At 38.3% G+C, this 25,283-nt stretch overlaps 1 protein-coding gene across 1 annotated transcript in view; it reads right to left on the bottom strand.

The window, feature by feature from the left end:
* Positions 1-25,283, bottom strand: part of LOC137257867 (A disintegrin and metalloproteinase with thrombospondin motifs 16-like) — an 85,039-nt gene that overhangs the window by 41,589 nt on the left and 18,167 nt on the right. Inside the window, exons 2-3 of the mRNA XM_067795353.1 lie at positions 24,769-24,823; positions 8,241-8,581 (exon numbers count right to left, since the gene is read on the bottom strand). Coding sequence (XP_067651454.1) covers positions 8,241-8,581; positions 24,769-24,823 — 396 coding nt within the window. The remainder of the gene's footprint in view (positions 1-8,240; positions 8,582-24,768; positions 24,824-25,283) is intronic.

Raw genomic sequence — 25,283 nt, 5'->3', positions numbered from 1 at the left:
TTGGTTGCCAGCTTCATCACAGCTGATGCCAACAGTAAATTATCAAGTACTGAAATTATATCAAAGTACATATTTGGTTGGTTTATAAGTTGGACATAACATGACCAATGGGCATTACTGAAAAGTAAGCTCTCTTCCCATGGGAAAGCCTGTGGGTCTTCCGTTCTTGGGTATTTCACATGGAAAGTGGGCTTACGTTGCAATAATGCCCATTGGTCAAATTATATCCTACACATAAAACATCATCATTGTGATTGAGATATCCTAGTGTGTTACACAGACCCTGAAACAGTGTGCAATATAACCACTGGCCTGCTAGCTGGTGGTTAGTAAAAATCCAGTCAGGCCAGTAAATCTCAATCTCAATCATGCAAGATTAAGGCCTGATAAAAATCTTCATAAAAATTGCAGCTTAATGATGAAAACTGTGTCTACATTCAAATTTTGGGCTAGTGAATTATTTTCCCAACTGGCTAGAAAGATTTAGAAACTATTTAACACACTGCCCCAAAACAAATATATCCAAGAAAGCCCATGCAAGTCTAGAATATGTGACAAGTGTAGATTTCCACAGATTTCACATGCAGTGAACCTTTTCATTTTACCTTAAGATGAAATATCCATAACAGCCAGGTTTCGTGATGAGATGATCATCACCTAAAAGTTTACTGATTTATCAAAGGTGATTATTAAAAGTGTTAAGACCAATTATTTCTAGTTTCACAGAACTGCTTGTCAGATTTTTATAAGAATAACATTAAAAAAAAACCCAAAACCTTTTCCCTTAAAATCTTAATGTTAATGTGATATAAGTGAAATATTCATGAAATCAGAGGGAGACCTAATCTCACTCAACTTGTTTTTAGTTCATATAAACAAACCAAAAGAGTTAATGTGGAAACTCATGTGGGGTTTTGCTTTGACAGGATTTGTTTTTCACATCCTGCCTGTTAGTTTTCTGGGGACAAAAATTTGTAAAACAAGAAATCACAAATATAAAAGGCACTAAAATAAATCCCCAGGTTATTGAAAAATGGCAGCAACTGCAACCATCAGTCTAATCATGTACTCAGTCAAAAGGACTTGTCAGGCTGTCCATTTCTTCATCGGGTTGCAAGGATTGTAAGTACACAGTCAAATACTGATTTTTCATCTGTATGCATTATTGCTCAGTTTAAAATTAAAGTCTTAAAATCATCCGAAAAATCACTGTAACATTGTAATATTGGTTTTTTAGTTTTCACAGAGAAAATGTTTTTACAGAGAAATGTGAAAATAGTCTGAGCGTATTTGTCATTTAAGAATACAGACTTGTGAAAAACATACGGATGACAAGAAGTGTTCACTGTCCTGTGCCTCTCACCCTATTGAAAAGCTGTGTATAACTGAAAATAACCATTAAACATTAAAGCATCTCCAATACAATGCGTAGTTTCTTGCTGAGTAAGTTGTTAAAATACAATACATATATTCCATTGAGTAAGTTGTGAGGGTAATAGTATATGTTTTCTGCCAATGACAGTACTGTTGTGACAGTAACAATACTTAAGTTCCAGATGAGTAAACTAGGGAAGCAATAGTACATACATTTCAGAAGAGGAACATGTGAAAAGCTCTTGAGTTGTTGTGAAGGTAAAGGTACATGAGTTCAAGTTAAGTTGTGAGGGTAATAGTTTATACATTGCAGCTGAGTAAGTTGTGAGGGTAATAGTATGTACTTTCCAAATGAGTACGTTGTGAAGGTACCTAAACAGACATATTTTCTGAGTAATTTGTGAAGATAATGCCACATACATTCAACAGTGTATGTTGTGAGGGTAATAGTAAATATGTTCCTACTGACAAAGGTGTGAAGGTACCTAAAGAACATATTTTCTATCTGAGTAAGTTGTGAAGATAATGTTACATAAGTTAAAACTAAATAGCCTTAACTTGTCAAAATACGATATATTTCTAGGTTCATATCATGATGACAAATAAGTTAATAATACAAAATTTAAGATCACACATGCAGTGAACTGTACATGATTCTTGATCTCTATTTCAAATGTCTTCATATATCTTATAACCAAAGCAAACAATGGACAAGGGTTAATGAACACAGAGTATGTTTGATAACAAAACAAACCGACAGACAGAACCGACTTTGACATAATCTTGTAATTTTGATGTTTCTTGTATTCATATAATATATCTTGTTAAATGTTCAGCTATCTCATCTGACTACAATGGATTAATCAACAAACTTTAAAATAAAATGTACCTACACTTCAGTTGGGTTTCTTCCAAAGTTACAAAATCTGCTTCTTTTCTGGTAGATCCCACAAACCATGCACCTTTAATACAGTAAACTGTCACATATAGCTTAAAATATTTCCGAAACTGGGAGTCAGTGACATATACCTGATAGTATTTCATTATTGATTCCACAAAACCATGTATGTATTTGTTTTTTAGCTTGATATTTGACATTTTTGTAATTTATTCTGACATATTTAATCATTATTTGTTAGTTTCTAAGCTAGATAATACACCTGGCTTGTCCAAAAGAAGTCGAAAGATCGTATATTTACCCAGCGATCTGTTTGTGTTTATTTGTGATTCTAGTAGAACCAACTCAAGGCTCACCTTTGCCACTCTAGCTTGTATGAAACATACAAGTTTTTACACATTAACACCCCTTAAACCTTAAATCTTTCAAAATGTCTCCTAAATGTAAGCTCTATTATCTATGTTGCGTAAACTGAGGCACACTGTGCAAATATAACACAGGCCCAGCTGGAGCATGTCCATCTTGTCCTCCCAATCAGTATTTAACACTCACTTAATCTTCTGCTGCCATGTAACCTGCATGTTGGCCTGCTCCTTCACAAAACAGTTCACAAAACTATAAATCAACAGTTGGGGGTCACCTAACATCAAGCCTATTAGACCTTAAGAACAATTTTCAGAAGTTTCCAAGTTTAAAAACTTATCCAAATAATTTTACAATATATGTTTCACTGACTGGGATTTCATGTTTCAACATCAGCTTTATCTTCTTCTGGTCAAACGAGAGTTTTGTCACCGCATGAACACAATAAAACCTTTATACTTTTATAACAACTTCTACTTAAAAAATACAATGATTATTAGAAAAACTCTGCAAATGGAGTGCTGAATAATGATCTGAACTTATGATGATAACAAAAAACAACATACATACACCATTGAAAGTACATGATACACCCTAACAGTGCTGATTAACTTACTATTGACACACTGCAAAGCTATTAATCATATGTGTTTAGCAGAAAGAAACAGGCCAAACCCAAACCCATAAAGACCACATGTAGGACAGCAAACACCAAATGAGAATTTACTCTCAAGCCTAAGTCAACTAAATCTATTAGCGTAAAACTTTTTCCCATGATTAAGTCCTATCAACCAGTCAAAGACCAGAGCGACAAGTATTTCTACAAATGGTGGGAACATGGGGAGCAAATATGTTAACTTTGATAAGGAGATTTGCTATTGTTGCTATGTTAGATTTGGTGCATGTTAAGTGCCCTGGTACCTATGTTGGCCGGTCTTAGTCTGTCAGCACATAATGAGTACTGGATAATAAGAGCCGCCTTGACAAGAGACAGTTGGAGAGGGTTACTTCCAGCCCCTGTGGACAGTGGTGGACACCATTATGTCCGACAAGTCCTTCTGGGCTGAAGTATCTGAGAAAGTGTAGGTCAGTAGTGTCTGAATACTGCTTACTCAATGGGTTCCGTTGAGGTTCAGGAAGCATCTCAACTCACTAATTGTTGATTATTTGTTCACATCAACACTAACATGAAACACATGGCTCTTGACATTGACGATATCATTCGTATCTGACAGCACCAATAGTCTGAATATTCGCCAACTCCCTATCCCAGCTTTGTCTGTTTCCCTGAGTGTACTTGCTGACCAATATGGCTGCAAATATTCCTATCAATCTAAACACATAGTCACAATGGATTTATTAATGAATTAGAAAGATAAATGTCAGTTAACTAGATACAAACAGAAGGGATGATATTCAGCTAAGGAAACAATGAGAACAAGGTGAGGGTCGACATGTGAAAGGTAGCAATCGGCTGGTGTGTCATGGTTGACAACAAAGCGGATTCTTCTTCACTTATAGGCCACCCTTCTACACCTGGGAAGTGACCCCAAATAAATACCAAAGTGCAGCTTGAGAGAAATTTGTTTGTGTTTATACAGCATTGCTTGCATGTTGGGGCAATATGGGGATGTTGATCTGCTTTAGGGCTGGTAGAACACGGATCCGGATCCATAGCGCCAACAGTGGGACACAGTGCCAACGGTCGGACTGCAGGTGGGGGTCGTATCTCACGACTCTGTTCAGATGTAAGGAAGAAAGGATATATCTGCTGCTAATTGTTGTAAGGGCAGGAATGTGTCTGTATGGATACAGAAACCACTTGGTAACCATGGTTTCCTGTAGCTGCTTTTGATGTAATGAATGTGGTACAGCCAATTCAGATGTAACATGTTGTAAACATTGTCCTGAATGATTATTTAGAGTCAGAGACATACCTAGATTCTCCAATACTGAAGTAAAACCTGTTGCAGAGAGACTGGAGTGCCTTAAAATCATAACAGCCTTATTACATGAAAAGGACCATGATAGGATCCTTGTGCTTGCTCTCAGTATGAAACAAATTAAAAAAATAGCAGGAAAAGCATGTTGCTTTTGTTTAACTTGTCAGTTTATCCATATATACAACTGTACTCTGTAAATAATAAGACCAGAAAATGTTTGAAATCATTAGCATCAATACACTGGGAACATCTGTAAGAAGCCTCTGATGACAGGACCTAGATTTCTGCAGCTCACGTAGTGCCAAGATAGTCTTAAGTGCCTTACATTAACATTAACTTACAACTATCGTAGCGTTAGGAGAGATTCAAAACTCTAGGACCAAGATAGGTACTAGTTTTAACAACTAGTCCCCACATGGATTGAAAGTCACATTAAATGTTTGTGTAACATGATATTCATGATTAGACCAACCAATTTCTTTCAACCAACTGACAAAACTAAACTAGTTGGTAAAAACAGGTATAACTAGTTGAGTGAATGAGTGAGAGAGTTTAAAGTCACATAGGTGGTATTTCAGCCACATCGTGACTATGAAAATTCCACAAAAAAGTAAACTTAATCAACATCAATGTATGTCAATGAGGGGTAGTAAAATAGCAATACTATCACAGATGAACATTTAAAAATAGCTTGTAATCATAAAAAAAGATGTCACTCCAGAGAACGATATAAACTATAATTATGGGCTGGGATCACCAGTCACTGAGGGTAGATTACCATACTAGGGTCAGTTTAACTTGGAATTTGGTATCTCCATATTGTAGAGTTCCATGCATAGTGAGTCTTGAATCAGTCTTGAGGCAAGCAGAATCTGGTATATATAACCTGTAAGTTATACCACAGGTGTATTATCATGTTACATAGGGGTATACAAGTCACTATCCACTACCAGCGGACAATCACATACACGCATATTTACCACATTCTTCAAATCCCAGACACTACTTGACTCTCAGGTGATGTAGTAAATTCAAGCAAGAATTCAAAGTTTCTAGATTTGAAAGTTCAATCGGCATTGTTTGTCAACATAACTTCAAGGCTACAAATACCCGAGATTGTGAACTTTACCAGGAAAATATCAGGCGAGTAGGATTGCCAAGGCTGTTTTGTGAAAAAGCATTAACAGAAAGATTACCTAAACATTGCAATACATTGCAGGCTTCTAAAACATCATAATGATCACCACATTTGTCAGTTTAACCCTGGTTCTCATTGCCACCCCATTGATACCAACATGACGATGCCTTTGTGAACTTCTACACTTATCACCTAATGTCAAACAAATTCGTTTTATTTATTTTTCCATGCAAAGCACAGTTGAAAACATCATGACTTCAGTTAAACCTGTAACACATTCATCATTCTTGAACAATAATTTTGGAGGCATTTTGGGACCATATGTTTTAAGTTTAATGGATAAGAGATTGAGTGAGTTTAGTCTATGCCACCTTTACCAATATTTTATCAATATCACTTTGGGGCACACCACTTTGATGGACTCACACATTGTACCTATGTGGGGAATCAAACCCTGGTTTTCAGCATGATGAGAGAACCCTTTAACCAGGGGGAAGGAGAGAAGGGAGGTTACGGAGAGGGAAATATGTGTTGAACTTCTTAACTGGAGAATGCTGATGGACTCTGGAACATTCTTTCAAGACCATTATCATTTTAACATTTTTAATAAAAAAATGCCCAAATGAAATCAGTATCTGTTAACCCTTTATCTTCCCCTACATGGTAACAGGGCCCTTGTTCTTGCAACATTCAGGGCCCTAAGAATTCTTAACTTTGATCATAGCCAATGTGGTAAGAATGGGCTTTAGATTGTAGGGCTTTTAAGAATACCTAGCCAGTGCTTCGAAAAAGCATTATTGGGTAACCTAAATCTTGAGACAGATTCTCTATCAACATGCATTCTACCTGAACCATTTTTCCAGGAGGTTAGATTAGGTACTCCATCTTAGTTCTTGTAACACTTTCTGTAACTACCAACTAACAGGTAGGTTAAATCTCGGACAGACAGACACATCATGACTGACAGTTGTAACCTACCATAGAGGTAGTTGTGACCCCAGTAGTCTGTCCAAGATGACAACATACCTTGTCAGTCTGACACTGATGAAGGGGATTAGGTCTACAACCAAGACCTACTTTTCTGACCACTAGTTTTGTTTAAAGATCCTTTGAGTGAGAGTGTTGGCACAAAATGCAAATATTGCCAATCTCATGAAAGCATTTGAAAGACCACTGAAAGCATTAGAAACTAATGAAACTAATGGAATATGGTGAAAAAATGACAAGTAAAGTGCTGGTTTGTCATATAACACATTTGGGTAATGTTCCAACTGTATGATGTCAGCCTGTGATGAATCCAATCTGGACTAGACAATCCAGTGATTGATAATGAGAGCAATGATCAATACCAGTACCATTATTTAACTGTTCTTAAATGGAGGCTATTTTTTCATTCCTCTGAAGATTTTCAGTCTGGGTCAAGACGTCTTTCTTCATGTCATGATAAAAATTATACACTTTCTCCACTAAGTTATTCTTAACTGTAAATATGAGAGGTGAAAGGACTTAAATCAAACATGCTTGGTCTTCCATGTAACCTACTGGATTGTTTGTCATAATGCTAAGGTTATAGAACCCTGACTATTGTTGAATGGAGTGTTATACTCCCCTAAGAAATCAAAATGATCACGGCACTGACCCGTTGGTAAATATCATGCTATTTTCAGTTACACAAAAGTAATGTGAGGAAAATCCTCTAAACATCACTGGTTAATGGATTTTATTTTTAACTATTCACCTACATTCCAATCCAAAATAATGTTTACTAGGATCGAAGCAGTTCAGATCTATTTGGTATGCAGGAAGAGCAGTCCTAATCTGTCGTGCAAGTGTCAGCATAATCCTTGCCTACCGCATGGAGGACTGGTCCTCCTCCCATTCTGAAGCCACAGGGCTGGTCTGCTGTTTGCTTGAGCTTTACTCTAAAGCCATTCCAAGCCCAAATCATTCCACAAACAATTACATCAAAGACAATACAGAGTCGCTTGTTAATTAACCATGGTTATCACTTCGTGAAATGCATGTCTGGACAATACCTCCCTGGCAGTCTAATCCTTGTCCAGTGTATTGACATGCTGGACAGCATCATCATTGGCCCTGTACATGTATAGGTTTGTAGACTGGCAACACAGCTAGGTAAACAGGACGACTGAGTTCACAATAACAAGGTGACAATTGGATTGAAGGGCAGTTCTTACTTCTTGTCCATCATGCATATTTTGATGACTAATTATAAATGGCAGTTTTAATTAACTTTGTTTTTCTATTTACAGAAAGTAACCCTGTAAAGATGAGTGACAGAGTACCATGTCACTCAGTTCTTAACAATATTCAAGCAATATTAATAATGATTGGAAAAAAGTTTCACAAACTGTGTGAGGAACTGAACCTATGTCTTTAACATGAGAGGATGCATCGACTGTTCACTCAACACACAAATGTAAAGATGATTATTTAATTTTGGATGAAATCAAGTGATTAATATCTCTTTGCCTTGTGGAAATAGGGTAGAACTTCTACTCACCACACCATTACAGAGTGAGAATGCTGCCATGGAGTTGTCATGGGACAGAACCTTGCCCCGATACGTGCAGTCAGTCTCTGCAATGGACATGCTGTCAGTGACTGCGTCAACATGACTCAAGTTGGAAGGTTTCCGGAGATATACCTTGAACCCCGGAGCTAGCAGCTTCTTGTTGATATTGAGTTTGAGGTGGAAATGGATGCTATCTCCAGTGAGGTTGAGGTACAGATCTTGGATATCTGCAGAATCTGTACTACGGCGATGACGGACTGTTCGGACAGGATCATCAGACAGGAGGTTGCCGTTCACATCAACCTGGGATGGATATACCACTGAATACTCTGCAATAGATGAAAATAGGAACTACATCAGAACCATGAACCTCCTTTAACAGCCCACCCAAAGCTCAACCTACTTGTTGTATCACTTTCATCATGCCACATGCCAAAAAGGTCTCATTGAAGCCCATCCCACTTTTCCTAATGGTATCATTGAATATCATCTAACTTGTACTAATGGTCTTATTGAAGCTCATCCCATATGTACTAAATGGTCTCTTGGAAGCCCATCCCACTTTTACTAATGGTCTCTTGGAAGCCCATCCCACTTGTACAAATAGTCTCCTGGAAGCACATCCTGGTTGTACTAATGGTCTCTTGGAAGCCCATCCGACATGTACTAATGGTCTTATTGAAGCCCATCCTGGTTGTACTAATGGTCTCTTGGAAGCCCATCCGACATGTACTAATGGTCTTATAGAAGCCCATCCCAGATGTACTAATGGTTTTTTGGAAACCCATCCCACATGTACTAATGGTCTTATTGAAGCTCATCCTACTTGTATTAATGGTCTGTTGGAAGCCCACCCCACTTGTCCTCATGGTCTTATTGAAGCCCATCCCACTTGTCCTCATGGTCTTATCGAAGCCCATCCCACATGTACTAATGGTCTCTTGGAAGCCCATCCCACGTTTACTAATGGTCTTATTGAAGCCCATCCCACTTGTACTAATGGTCTGTTGGAAGCCCATCCTACTTGTACTAATGGTCTCTTGGAAGCCCATCCGACATGTACTAATGGTCTTATTGAAGTCCATCCCAGATGTACTAATGGTTTTTTGGAAACCCATCCCACATGTACTAATGGTCTTATTGAAGCTCATCCTACTTGTATTAATGGTCTGTTGGAAGCCCATCCCCATTGTACTAATGGTCTCTTGGAAGCCCACCCCACTTGTCCTCATGTTCTTATTGAAGCCCATTCCACTTGTCCTCATGGTCTTATCGAAGCCCATCCCACTTTTACTAATGGTCTCATTGAAGCCCATCCCACTTGTACTAATGGTCTGTTGGAAGCCCATCCCCATTGTACTAATGGTCTCTTGGAAGCCCACCCCACTTGTCCTCATGTTCTTATTGAAGCCCATCCCACTTGTACTAATGGTCTGTTGGAAGCCCATCCCCATTGTACTAATGGTCTCTTGGAAGCCCACCCCACTTGTCCTCATGTTCTTATTGAAGTCCATCCCACTTCTCCTCATGGTCTTATTGAAAGAAACCAAAAGGTAAATATAAATGTCAAAGCCACAGAAGTATATTTCCATTTGTATCACTATCACATAAATTGTCAAAAAGTTGAAGATTCAAGTTTGTGAAAATTACTCCACATTCTTGCATACATTCACAAAACATGTTTGAAAGATGAACCTTTCGCTTCTGTTCACTCAAAGGTCTCAGCAAAGAGAGTGAGTTGGGTCTAACACTGGTTTTAGCAATATTCCTGCAATATCAGGATGGGGGACACCAGAAATGGGTTTCACAAATTGTACCCATGTAGGGAATCAAACCCACACCTTCAGCAAGATAAGCAAACACTCTAACTACTAGGCTACCCCACTGGACCTCACTGGTCAGAACAGGTATAACAATCATAACGTGAAACAATTCAATTGTGAACTATAATTCAACTGGAAAGATCTTGTAGTACTTCAGGTGAATACACATGTACGCATGTGAGTGTGAGTGAGTGTGAGTGTGAGTGTGAGTGTGAGTGTGAGTGAGTGAGTGAGTGAGTGAGTGAGTGAGTGAGTGAGTGAGTGAGTGAGTGAGTGAGTGAGTGAGTGAGTGAGTGAGTGAGTGAGTGAGTGAGTGAGTGAGTGTGTGTGTGTGTGTGTGTGTGTGTGTGTGTGTGTGTGTGTGTGTGTGTGTGTGTGTGTGTGTGTGTGTGTGTGACACAAAAAGCTAGGTTTAGTTTGTAGAATTTTGTTAAAAGTTGGCACCTTAAAAAAACATTTGTTACAAATCTTTGCTGAATATACCAAATATGATGATGCCTTAACAAAGCGAACTCTGAATCTGAATCAGATTTGGCATATGTATATACATCTGAACTAAAACAGACACCATGATGGGAGATATTTTGTAGCAAAGATTGATTCTTTCTTAAAAACAATCCTGTGGATACAGTCAGACCTTTACACTTTATATTTGGTACATAGAAATTCTACCAGAGAGCTTATTTCCACACATGGATGACAGATGGATGACGATCAAGACAACTCCTTTACTAAAGTCAAAATTATTCTAACATGGGGTCAGTTCACTTGAAATTGAATGCCACATTGTCATCAAACAAAGGAATGGTTGACACTGTGGTAAGGAATTGGAACATTTCTACAGACACCTGGTTCTCAATGAATATCACTTGACATGCAAATGGAAGAGATTACCCTGTGTTCTGATTCCAATTACTGGATAAACACGCTTCAGAACGATCTTGACATTATCCAATATTCATCAGAACCTTTGCAGGTGCACTTTTTGTAAACATTTAACAGAAAACAACATATTCTAAAAACTGCATTTGTGTTCAACACATATTGGACAGTGTAACTGATCACAGCCACAGTTACAATGTGAAAGGTCACAATCATCCACAGGTCAGACAGAGGTCTGGAGGGTTGGACCTTGAAGACATGTGATTTTCTGCATCATTAGTACAAGCATCTTGGACTGGGTGGTTGATTTTACAGACAGGTTATATTGGAGCACATTAGCTGTGTTATAAGATATATTAACTCAAACTGCTTTACAAAATTTGTCCAATTCATAAGCTGATTGTATTCTTTGACTTTGTGACACAGAGTATCACATCAAAGGGCATGTGCTTCTGGAAGTGATCTGAGTTTAGTCTTTGTGTATGTTTTTGCACCAAAAGAAGGAAAGGTAGACATACAACAACTTTGTATACAACACAAGAACATGCTCACAAATGTCTTACATGCTTACAAATAAATACTGGTATGTGGAGATGGACAAAGTTATGTGAAAATTGCAAAAGGGAATTTGGGCCATATTCTAGATAGTTTGAAACTGCGTAATTCACTTTTAAATATGCTATACGTCACACTAGGATATATGCTTATATACCGAAAGAGAGAATGGTAAACCAATGGAGATTCAAGGATGACCTTGGATGATGACCAAGGATGCCAATTGTATGTCCACATCTATGTCTGTGTTCACAAGAAAGGCTGCAATATAATGAACCTATTCTAATTATTTTATGATATTAATATAACCATATTTATCTCCCTGCTGAAAAACTACAACAGTTCAGACCTTCAGCCAATGAGATTTCATGTAAATCCATATCAAACACAGTTCATTTGTTAAAGCATCCCTTACCACTTAACCCCACATAAATTCTATCATAAAGTTGACAGCTCATATCTGCATCAGATATATTTCACACATTCAGAAACACTTATGAGGGTCTATAACCAAACTGGTTTTGGCCTGAACCAATTGAGCATCCATTTTATCATAACAGAGGAATGGTCTGTCTGGAGCATCAGATACAGTACGATCATTATGTCAGCTTTGGGATTGACAAGCACTACAGTCAATCACACACTGTAATCCATATCATGTGACTAGGATGATAAGATACATAAGAACCTACTTCAAAATAAAAAAACTTTGCACACAGACTGAAATAGAATTGTGTGAAAAAATTCTTTCCCTTAAAAAGAGAGAACACTTTTAACATCTGGGTTAAGTTCACTGATAGTTAGCCTACAACGAACAACTCCATTCTTGGCATAATGACAATTCTAACCTGACATATCAATGACAGTATGTATCAATGGTAGTATGTACTGTCAAAATTGGTTAAAGGTTTGAGAACCCCCTCTCATGCAGTGACACCAAGATGGACCATCAATAGAGCTAATGCAGACACAACCAGTTTTTCTTGATGAGTCTTCCTAAAGTTTATGATTAAAGACACCAATACAAAATAAACCCCTTGGAAATCTAATTTAAATCAAACATTAAACCATTTCTATACTGTACCACATACAGGGAAAGTTTAATATTTCCCTAGTCACAATTCAAGGGTAAATTGACCACAACTATTTGTGTTGTGTGCCTAATGAATCCATCTAAATATTAATGAAAATGATAATTATGACATTTCCAGCAGAGTGCATTTTAAAGGGTGTTGAAACATTGGCATTTAATCTTTTTATTTTGTTATCTCTCCTAAGACAGATACCAAATCAGTTCTAATTTAGAGTATATATCTTTGTCTCGTAGTATAAACCATAATGCTTTAAATATAGCTCAATAATGAGAAGTATCTTCCCATCTAGACTGGAACTACATTCTTCAAGGATCAGCTAACTGACTGTGGCGTCTTTCTATCGTCAGCTAACGGATTAATGGTTTTTGGATCTGCTATCACGTTTTAGTTGATTGTAGCAGGTTGACAGGACGTGTAATCTATGCCATAATGCAACAGGTGATTCTCTAAGTGTCTCTTTTCTCTGCACCTCGAATCTGTCAAACCGCACATGAGATGGTCATCCATGTAAAACACACTGCTGAAATATAGTAGCTTATCCCAGCTAATTATACAACAAATGAATTGGCAAGACACAAGAGGCATGCCCACACATACATCAGCTATCTCATGCCAGTCATAGGTGAAAACGAGGTGAGAAAATAAGATCACGTGTCAAACTGTGTAATAATTATACAAAAAACATGTGTGGTGCGATTATGTATGGTGACTGCCACTTGTGGGGTTGAGTCAGAATGATGGCAAGAGCACTTGGTTGGCAGAGCATCTCCTTTCAACACTGCTCGAAGGAGAAGCATGCTGATATAAGCAATGATGTGATGATGGTGGTGAATGTGTGAACATATTTTTACAGGATGAGATGAAAGGAGTTAAGTTGCTCAAGTTTGAGTCAATGGTGTTTAAAGCTTTGTGAAAATATATAGCACAAAAGACCTGTAAAGTTTCTGTAGTCTGAGGACTCACTTGGTGATAATAGAGTCTTATAACGAAAACCCCAAGTTATTGTCTGGATGTGATAATCTTGTGATTAACACACGTGGATGGGGTACAGCAGAAAAATAAGCAAACCATGTAACTGAGTTTGACCGTCAGATCACCTTGGGTGTCCTGAAAATTTATTCAAACCTGGATTCCCCTCAAAGGCCCATAGCGTCACAAACCCAGATAAACAACTAGTCTGTGAAATTACCGTATTTCACAGAAAAAATGTTCACAGTGAAAAAAAAATATAATAAAAAAGAGCCCTGAAACTTTCTTCATTTTCAGACCTGAAGCTGTGGAAATCTAAGACTTTTTGACTTACGTGACTTCAGGGTTTTTATGACAGACTAGCAGTGACTATCTTTTTTACACAACAATGATGTATTCTGTGAGGATATGGCCCATACATACTCTGGTAAATTCTATAAAGTAGCACCGGAATGCCATGGAAAACTGAACAGTGGAAACAAAGGCCATAACCATATTACAGTGTTTAAAATTAACCATTAATTTTGCAGGGGCTATTTACATTACTTCAGAGTTAAAAATGAAACATTATGGGATTATGGGGTCCCTAGTTTGAAAACAATCAAATTTGAAGGATCCTTTTATCTCCTAAATTCTGTATACTGTATGATGATTCAGCCAACCTTCGTGTTGCAATGGAGTAGCTTTGTATCAGTCATAAAAACAACATTTTATATTGCCATTGGAACACATATTACGTGAGAAATGTGTCAAATAAAAACATTCTTTTATATAAAAACATCTGATAGAGAAGACTCATAAAGATCCCTGGGTAGAATATGCCTTCAGCAACCCATGCTTGCCATAAAAGGCGCTTGTTGTAAGAAGCGACTAATGGGATCGGGTGGTCAAGCTCGCTGACTTGGTTGACACGTCATTGGTTCCCAATTGCGCAGATCGATGCTCATGTTGTTGGTCACTGGATTGTCTGGTCCAGACTTGATTATTTACAGACCGCCGCCATATAGCTGGAATATTGCTAAGTGAGGTGTAAATCTAACTCACTCACTCTGATAGATAGTTCATCTTGGCCATCTTTACCTATTTTCAAAATAAATTTCAACTAATCCTTCAGGACAAAAACAGCAACACCTAATGTTAAAAAATTTAAAGAAGCAAAAAACATAAAGTGCCTGAAAATGATTATTTCTAGTTGAGAAATCAAGCATAAATAGGGATTTAAAAGCTTTTAAGAAAATTACAGGTTGTGAACAGTGCCTGCCCAAGGTGGAGAGAAGATTACCCACAAGTTGGCACACTATAATCAGAAGAGCACTACTCCTTGCCCCGAACTTGCCTCCCCTCAAATTAGCGTCGATTAAGACGTAACATGCTCTGAGCTTAAGTTACAGGGAGGTAGACATTTTCTGAGACAGGTCATCAAGGAAACAGAGCATCTCTGCTCATAGAATCACATAATAACCATTGTTCAGACTCCATTTAATATTTTTCAAAGTGATTATTTATGGTTATTTCACTGAACTAAACCAATATTTGGGATATTCGTAATCTCCTCATTTCTCAAACATTTCAGTTGCCTTACCTTCTCTAAACTTCAGACAATCTAGATGTGAATCATTATTTGTCCTAATTCAAGGAATGAAACATCGACAGCATCTGCTATTAGTTACATGTACAAGAACTGGCTATTATGTCTTAGATATTCTGCAACAGAACACATAAAAGCTTCACACATTTTCTTGTTCATTGTACACATTAAGCTGTAAGGTATTTTCACTCAGTAACATTTGTCTCCACACTGGATTTGAACAGTTGTATTTTCTTCCTGACTCTTGTTTCCTGATTACAGTACCTTGGGTAGAGTGAGTGAGTGACTTTAGTTTAATGCTGCACTCAACAATATTCCACCTATATGGAGGTCTGTAAATAATCAAGCCTAGATCAGACGATCCAATGATCAACAGCATGAACATAAATCTACACATGACATGTGTGAACCCAGTCAGCGAGCCTGACCACCGAATCCCATTAGCTGCCTCTTATGATAAGCATGGGTTACTGATGATCAATTCTTACCCACATCTTCACGGGTCACACTCAGGGTAACAGGGGTACAGTAACACTTAGTATCTAAATATATAGTAACAACAGTAACATTGTAACAGATAAAGCCATTTAATTTGAAAAGGAGCCCCAGTGAGTTTCAAGATCAGAACCTTAGGAAATTTAGACTTGCTTCATATAGGACTTTAGCATTGCAAGGAGGGCTAGGCAGGAGGGAAAATGGGTTTCAGGGACTCTGAGACAGACTATAGCTTAAGGACATGAATCAGTTGACTATGAGAGAAATATCATAAATACTGGATAACAAATACAGTAACAAATAAGCACAAACTATTTTTCCTGTTTCAATTAAACAATAATATCCACAAATAGTTTGACTGTAAATAAAAATGCTTAAGCAATGTGTGTGCTTATCAGTCAGAAATGTGGACAATTTATCAAGTATTTTATTGTTGGATGAACACAATTATATAGCAAATTTCTTACAACAGGCCTTACATCTACTAAGAGCCTTTAAAGCATCATACAGCAAGTTAATCATGTGGTCAATGACCTGAACTTATGACTGGGGTAGTGGGAAGGAGAGGATATCAGTTACAGAATTAATCAGTTTTCAAATTCTAAAACTTGGGAGTTATTTTTCTTTTATTTTGAGCTCATCGGGTAGGGAAAAAATGAAAGAGTGACAATATTTGAATAATTTGCTTCTTAATGATAAAATATCATAGAGCAACAAGGCTGAATTTTTGGTAATATTTAATGGATCTTAAAGGTCATTTTAATCATTAGACAGATTAGATTGCACTCCTGTGAACACTTTTCAGGCACTATCAATAGGATCAGCACACGACTAACTGTGGTTCCAGAAGGGATATGGAAATGAAAGTAGAACTGAATGAATATTGGCCTGTGAATGTAGATGATTACACCCAGACCTCACCCCAGAAGGTAATCATTTCCGGATTGCTCCCACTTTGATATAGCTGGTATATTACTAACCACAGCATGAAACCATATTCACTCACTCACTCTTCATTTCTTGTATTTACTAAATATCAGATTTCCCAATGACACCTGCAGAAATGTGAGAGTGATGGGCAGCAATGACATTTCCAATACGGGTGTCACACTGGCCATATTTCAAAACAGATCTGTGAGCATATACTAGAGACACAAATGCTGGCATCATCCATACAAAGTTTCAGTCCAGTTTCAATGTTCTTTTGTCTTCGAATTAAAGGTCAAAATGTAAATATTTGTGATGGAGAAAGACAATGCAGCTAACAAGGCTCACTTGGACTGGGTCTGGATTCACTAAACGTTTAAGAATTTCCTTAGATTTTATGCTATGACTTAAGCAAAAATCTTAGAAATGGATAGGTTGCTATGGAAACTAAGAATTCTTAGCAGATTTAAGAATTCTTAAGGCCTAAGAAAATTCTACGAAGTTTAGTGAATCCGGCCCCTGAATTCTTAAGTGGGCTAACTACAACTATGAAGAACTACATGACTATTTTAATATGTCAAGTTCTACACCTACACAATTCAGAAGATCTCTCTGGAAGCCAGAATATTTAAAAATAACATCAGCAAAAAAATCAGTGCCAGTAGTTGTTTAGAGTGGAAACAATTTATCAACAAAACAATAAAACCTCTGGTTAAAAAACAATAATATTTTGACCAGATAACATGTGTTATCTGCAAAAAAGCATCCCCATGGAGCCAGGGCAGACATGCAGCAGAGGGTGCTACATACACTTGATTCATCAGCTTCCTTCTAACATGTGCATGGCAACATGTGCATGTGCAGTATACAGGTGCAGCCCAGACACGTGCATATCTTCCCGAACGTCTATTTCCTACTTTCCTATCAGCAACATTAAAGTGTTTCAGCATTATCACATCACCTGTGACCTTGTGAAACAACTTAGATATTAAATCAAAGCAAAGGGCATGCTTGGATTAGAATACGGAAAACGGAAAAACTTTCTACACTTATTTACATGCAAAAGATTTCTTTAAAAAGTTTGAGAAACACAGACAGGCACATTTACATGTGTCTCAATCACCCAAGTCTGTCAGTCTACGCCCAGTATGCAAGGTTCAAATTTCATAACCTACATCGATAGTCTTGCCTAATGTTTATCCTGAAATGTATGCAAATTCCTGCTACATTGCCTCCAGATTCATGGAAATTAGCTGACATTTTAAAGTTTATCTAAGATTTTACAGTTTTTCTGATCATACTCAGTATTTATAATAAGACCATTTACAAATATAAAGAAACATTTGAAGCATCCCAAAATACCAAACTATATATATATTTCCTCTGAATTAACATGCACAATTACACCTAACCTAGCTTGTAGTCTCTTGCTTACTGCAGAATTTGAACTATATGAGTGAATGAGTTTAGTTTTACACCACTTTTAGCAATGTTCCAACAATATCTACATGAGGGGACCCCAGAAATGGGCTTCGTTGTACTCATGTGGGAATCAAACCTGGGTCTTTGGTCTGATGACTGAACGCATTAACTGCAATTCTACCCAACCACCCCTCCAGCTATGTGAAAGCAGGGCAATATAATGGAGTCTGGTCACCCAATCTGACTAATGATCCAATAAGTTGGCTCTTATGACCAGACCAAACTGCTGACTGCTAAGATATTTGTCTTTGTCCAAATCAGGTTTATCTATTACTTCAGCAACACCAATGTCTCTAAATCTGAAATTGTAAGTATGATGTTCTGGTTAACGTTACTAATATTACAGATATTGCCTTGGCCAAACATGTAAATCTTGTACATCCAGTGAATGTAAAGGACATGTTGAACGCATGACATTGTTATAAAGGTTTGTGAGAATGAAAGTTCAAAGCAGGGTTGCAATTTCTCCCTAGAAAAAAACGTGTGTATAAAATTCAGTGATGATTAAAGAACAAAGAAAACATATTTATACTTATCGCTGTGATGAGGATTTCCCAATATGATATAATTCTGTGAGCAATATTTTGAGTTACTATAGCTGGATAGAACATATCTATTTGTGTACAAACATGAACATATGGGACTACCATAGTCCTACAGAAATTTTGAGCAAATAATGATATTTTGGTTGTCTGCAAAAGAACTGAGGATATTTCATCCAGCAAACTGCATTCAAGATAGTATAACAACTGTGAGTGAGTGAGTGAGTGAGTGAGTGAGTGAGTGAGTGAGTGAGTGAGTGAGTATAAATTTATGCTGCTTTTAGCAATATTCCAGCAATGTCATGGGGACACCAGAATTGTATAATTGGGGGTGGGGTGGGGGGTGGTGATCAAACCTGGTTCTTTGGCATGATGAGCGAAAGCATTAACCACTAGGCTACCCCATTGTCCAATGACAAGTATGAGACCATGTACTGAAATAGATAATGTTAGGATCTAAGTATGCGCATGTCACAAATTAGAGCAAGAGTAAGAATGACTGAAAGCACGTTACCACTAGCAGGCAATACAATCCTCTCTTCTTGGAATTCCAACACAGATCAGTTGAGAGACCCCTTTTTAAGACTTGTCATAAAGTGTTAGGATATTATTAACAAAAACATTTCTGATGCATAAATACTGTCTTTACAATTTACAGTGGTTACAAAGAAAGTTGTGATGGTTGTAACAGGAGCATTTACAGCCCACAACTCTCTCAAATAGCTTTCAATGGTCATATTACTACTGCAATACTCTCATTTTTTCAATTCGAAAAAGCTACATTTGTCTCTCACGTCACACAAGAATCCAATTCTCATAAAAGTTAATCAAGTCCACTTCGCAAATGAATGTCATTTAACTAAAGCATAGACAGGTTTTCAGTATCGTTTCTAATTAAAAAAAATCCTGACACAGGCAATGGCAATCATTTAACTTGAGACAAAATGGGACCTCACTAAATGTTGAGCTGCATCTCATCTTTGTATTGATTCTACAAGCCTGTTCTTTCTCAAACATCCATCTTCACAAGCCTGTCCCTATATTACCAGATGAGAAAGAAATTAAGAAACCATCAATTCCTCTATGAGACACTTGTGCAAAAGAAATTAATTGGGAAGTGTGGTCTTTTAGATTGATAAAAAGACTTTGCAATTTGCTTAACAAACAAAAACATGTTAAAAATAATGTGCCTAAGATTAAATATCTCTTTCAGGTCAAAAATCATGGTTCAGACAAAAGGATATTGACTCCATTTTAATAGCTTGAAACAAAACAAATCAGGACATTTTGGGAAAACTCGCATTCCTCATTCTCCATTTATCCAAAGTAGAAATAAATATCAGTTTCATGGAAATCAGTTCCAATTTGTTCCCGGTTTTATATACAAATAAAACACACCGCTCCCTGTAGGGAACAATGATTTGGCTTCAGATCTTCCACATAAACATTTACTCAGATAAAAATCACAGCTTGAAAACTTTAGTGATACTCAAATAAAATACATACACATTATATCTAAACTGAATGTGTGATGTTGTGAGGTTATTAGTTTCTAGCTAAGACATCCTATCGGTAGGGAGCATTTTTCTACCGAGAGTTTTATCCCCCAGTCAGATTTCCATGGTGAAGGTCAGACAAGTGACACAACTATCATCGGTCTTTCAGGCAATGGGTGTGAGAAGGGAATATGGTTGTCACCTCACAGCGTGAACATGAGTTTCACTAAATAAAGATAATAGGTATGCAGTTGCAAGAGTTACTGTCATTGTATAAGCGCTAACAAGCTACCTTATCATTGTTGTGCTAATTAAATGAATTAGTTAATGTACATGAGTGAAAGTGAGTTTAGTTTTATACAACAATCAGGAATATTCCAGCTATATCCCTGGACCAGACAGTCCAGTGATTAACAGCATGAGCATCATTCTACACAGCCTGACCACCTTACCCAGTAAGTTGTCTCTTACTACAAGCATGGGTTACTTAAGACCAAATTTAACCCAAATCCAATATACATGAAAACTACATGGAATAAATAACATTACAAAAATTTGTAAACTTAATTTTCTCCTGCAAGTATGATTCGAATTCAAAGCATATGTTCAAGGGTACTTGTTCACATTTTAATTCTAGAAAACATTAACATCAAGGGAGAAAAACTCTTTAGATTTCCTACAGTAAATCACTATCCTTGGCAACCTGCTTTTGTCAGTTTTCTTTCCTCCTGACAAGAATCAGCCAAGCCACTTCTTCACTGAGGAAGGTAATCATCAGCTTGGACATCAATTATGTGAAACACAAACACTGGGGCTTTCCCAGGTAGTATCTGTACATGAAACACGCAGGACTGAAGAAGTTCACTGAATCAGGGTAATTTATCACTAAATATGGGGGCTGTGGGGTAACCAGCCCTGTGGTTAAGACATTTACTTGTCATGTGGAAGACCCAGGTTTGATTCCCCATATGGGCACAATGTGTGAAGCCCATTTCTGAAAAACTGCTAAAAGTGACGTAAAACTAATCTCACTCACCCACTCACATAATATGTGTCCAGTTATAACTGTATCAGTACAAAACAATATTTAACATATCATAAATCTGTGCTAAAGATGGACAGACTTTGGGAGTTTCAGCAATACGCCAGCATTAGACAAAAGAAATAATTCACTCACTGTACCCATGGGGCAATCAAACTACATTGGTGTTCAGTAATACTCCAGCTATATGGTTGTGGTCTGTAAATAATAGAGTTTGGACCAGACAATCAAGTGATCAGTGGCATCAATCTACACATATGGCACAAAGACATATTTCAACCAAGTCAGCGTGTCTGACCACCTGATCCTGTAAGGGACCTCCTATGACAACAATGGATTGCTGAAGACCAGTTTTGACCCATATATTCACAGGTTCAAACCTGGGTCTTCTGTGTGATAAGCAAACATTTTGACCATTAAGGTTACACCAACTCATCATACTAAGAGTACAGTGAGCACCAGTACCTGCTGTTGAGGTTAAATGATTGATACAAATCTGATCGTGCCTGGGGACTGGCTTCACGTGGTTATCCACTGGAGTAATGATCACTTACAACCACTTCTGTGAGCTCGTATTACTATAACCATCTGAACCCTCTTTACAGAAACCATGTGTTTTTTTTTGTGTTTTTTTTTGACAGTTCACTCATATATATCCAATCTATATACAGTGGAAGCTGTCAAAACCGGCATCTGTCCTATCCAGCAAGTTGTCAACAGCAGCATAAAATCTCAGTCCCTCCTGTGACTTTGTACATTTATCATCAGTCTAAAACCCGGCACATTGTCTAAAGTGGCTTATTTCTTCAGTCCCAGTGAGTGCTGGTTTAGACAGCCTCCACAGTATTATGGTGGTTTGTAAATAATTAAATCTGGATCAAACTATGAAGCGAGCCTGTTAGATCTGATGACAGGCATGGGTTGCTAAAGACCAATTCTATTCTTGTTCGTGGAAAGGATTTTCACAGAGTATGTGTTTACGGTATAATGAGAACACTGATTAATGTTGTTAGTGTAAGATGACGATGGATCAGAGTGTGCTATCTCTGACTGCCGTCACCACTGTGTCCACTTGGCCCCTTTGAACAGGCCCCAAGTGCCAATGTGGCAGTATTTCACACCTACCTTCAAACATGTTCCATGAGGTGTAATGATCATTTTACATCATATTCCAACAATGCAAATCTGTAGCAGTTTGGTTTAATATTGTGATGTCACAGCTCCCTGCGAGTGTATCCAATGAAATATATGCAACAAAACAAAAACAGGTCCGACTTAAAGGATAGGAAATCTCTCTTATCCTTCCCCACGAAAGAACCATGAAAAAAACAACATAATGGTTCTAGTTAGTAACTATAATCCCATGAACATGGAACTCAACGCCATTGTCAGAAAATGCTGGCACCTACTAAGTGGCTCAGACATCTGCCTAGACACTTTCCCTTCACTACATATTGCTGCTTATCGCAAAAATAAAACTCTTAAGGATCACTTAGTCTAAGCCACTTTGAACTATCCCAGACAACTACCACAAATTAGTGGACAGTAAGTAAAATTCGTCTACGATATGTCGACAAAGCGAATTGCAAAATCTGCAAAATATTAAGCAATGGTGACACTTTTACCAGTTCAGTCACCAAAAAGACCTTCAAAACACAAAGCTACATCTGCCAGTCCCGTAATGTAGCATACCTCCTCACATGCAAGCGTTGCAAGAAACAATATGTAGGTGAAACTAAAAGATGTTTCAGAATATGATTAACAGAACATTATACTTATATCGTGACTAACCCACCGCATTTCACTCAGAACATCACGGCAAAAACTGATTTACAATTCCAAATCATCATCCAACTCGAAGACAATCCAGACTCTGAGACAACCACAAAGAAAAGAAGGTCTCTTGAATTAAAGTGGATATTTGAGCTCCATTAGTTCCAGTCGCAAGGACTCAATGACAGGATTGTAGGCTGAAATATCCCTTTCGCCTTACCTATAGCTCCCAGGATCAGTCAACACTGTACCTACAAGCCATTACCAAAAAATCCAGCACTTCACCCAGAATGATACCCCTACCTTCTTCAGGGTAAGCCAACACTGTACCTGCAAGGAAGGCTACCCAAACACTCTCAGGATTCTCCAACTCTTTAACCACAAGGCGACCCCCACCACACTTTGGATGAACCAACAGTGGCCCCACATGCCAGGCTATCTCACCACCTTCAGCATGAGCCAACAGTGGCCCCACATGCCAGGCTACCTCACCACTTTCAGGATGAGCCAACACTGTACCCACATCCCAGTCTACCTCACCACTTTCAGGATGAGCCAACACTGTACCCACATCCCAGTCTACCTCACCACTTTCAGGATGAGCCAACACTGTACCAACAAGATATGCTACCTTACCACCTTCAGGATGAACCAACACTGTACCAACAAGATATGCTACCTCACCACCTTCAGGATGAGCCAACACTGTACCAACAAGACATGCTACCACACCACTTTCAGGATGAGCCAACACTATACCAACAAGATATGCTACCTTACCACCTTCAGGATGAGCCAACACTGTACCCATGAGATGGGCTACCTCACCACCTTCAGGGTGAGCCAACACTGTACCCATGAGATGGGCTACCTCACCACCTTCAGGGTGAGCCAATACTATACCAACAAGATATGCTACCTTACCACCTTCAGGTTGAGTCAACACTGTACCAACAAGATATGCTACCTTACCACTTTCAGGATGAGCCAACACTGTACCCATGAGATGGGCTACCTCACCACCTTCAGGGTGAGCCAACACTATACCAACAAGATATGCTACCTCACCACCTTCAGGGTGAGTCAACACTGTACCAACAAGATATGCTACCTCACCACTTTCAGGGTGAGCCAACACTGTACCCATGAGATGGGCTACCTCACCACCTTCAGGGTGAGCCAACACTGTACCCATGAGATGGGCTACCTCACCACCTTCAGGGTGAGCCAACACTATACCAACAAGATATGCTACCTCACCACCTTCAGGGTGAGCCAACACTATACCGACAAGATATGCTACCTTACCACCTTCAGGGTGAGTCAACACTGTACCCATGAGATGGGCTACCTCACCACCTTCAGGGTGAGCCAACACTGTACCCATGAGATGGGCTACCTCACCACCTTCAGGGTGAGTCAACACTGTACCCATGAGATGGGCTACCTCACCACCTTCAGGGTGAGCCAACACTATACCAACAAGATATGCTACCTCACCACCTTCAGGGTGAGTCAACACTGTACCAACAAGATATGCTACCTCACCACTTTCAGGATGAGCCAACACTGTACCAACAAGATATGCTACCTTACCACCTTCAGGATGAACCAACACTGTACCAACAAGATATGCTACCTCACCACCTTCAGGATGAGTCAACACTGTACCAACAAGATATGCTACCACACCACTTTCAGGATGAGCCAACACTATACCCACATGCTAGGCAACCTCACCACCTTCAGGGTGAGCCAACACTGTACACATGAGATGGGCTACCTCAACACCTTCAGGGTGAGCCAACTGTACCCATGAAAGAGGCTGCCAAGGTGAGATGAACTAACCTGCAGGTAGATGGTCGAGGGCTTCAATGTGGCCGCTATGCAGCAAGAGACATACCTGTAACAGAGGAAGAGATAGTTATTTAATGTTGGTTATACAATACCAATACAACTGTGCAATGAAGACACAAAGGGATACTCATCCATGAAAAAAACTCTCTTTTTCACCCGTTAGTGTGGTAAGATGAGTCATCTACATGCTACCTAGGACTGCAAGCTGCAATACTATCAATTACATTGTCAGCCAAACAAACTGAATTTCAAGTTTTCATAATTTTACAGTCAGTGTGAAAAACTACATGATGCGAAACAATAACACAAGAAAATGAATTTCACAGAAAACTGAAATGAAAATTCTGGACATCATTAAAAAAATGCACGTTATTGTTAAACATACACTAGCTTAGTATGCTTCATGGGATATAAAAACACCATAGAATAAGCATTTGAAACAATTATTTTCAAAATTTGTGTAATCAAAAACAGATGACCATGAATGACTCCTTAGTTTGTGGGTA

Source organism: Haliotis asinina, chromosome 12 (genome assembly GCF_037392515.1).
Source record: "Haliotis asinina isolate JCU_RB_2024 chromosome 12, JCU_Hal_asi_v2, whole genome shotgun sequence".
Classification (NCBI taxonomy): Eukaryota; Metazoa; Mollusca; class Gastropoda; order Lepetellida; family Haliotidae; genus Haliotis; species Haliotis asinina.
Note: the sequence above shows the minus strand (reverse complement) of the source record. Positions and strands in the feature narration are given on the sequence as shown.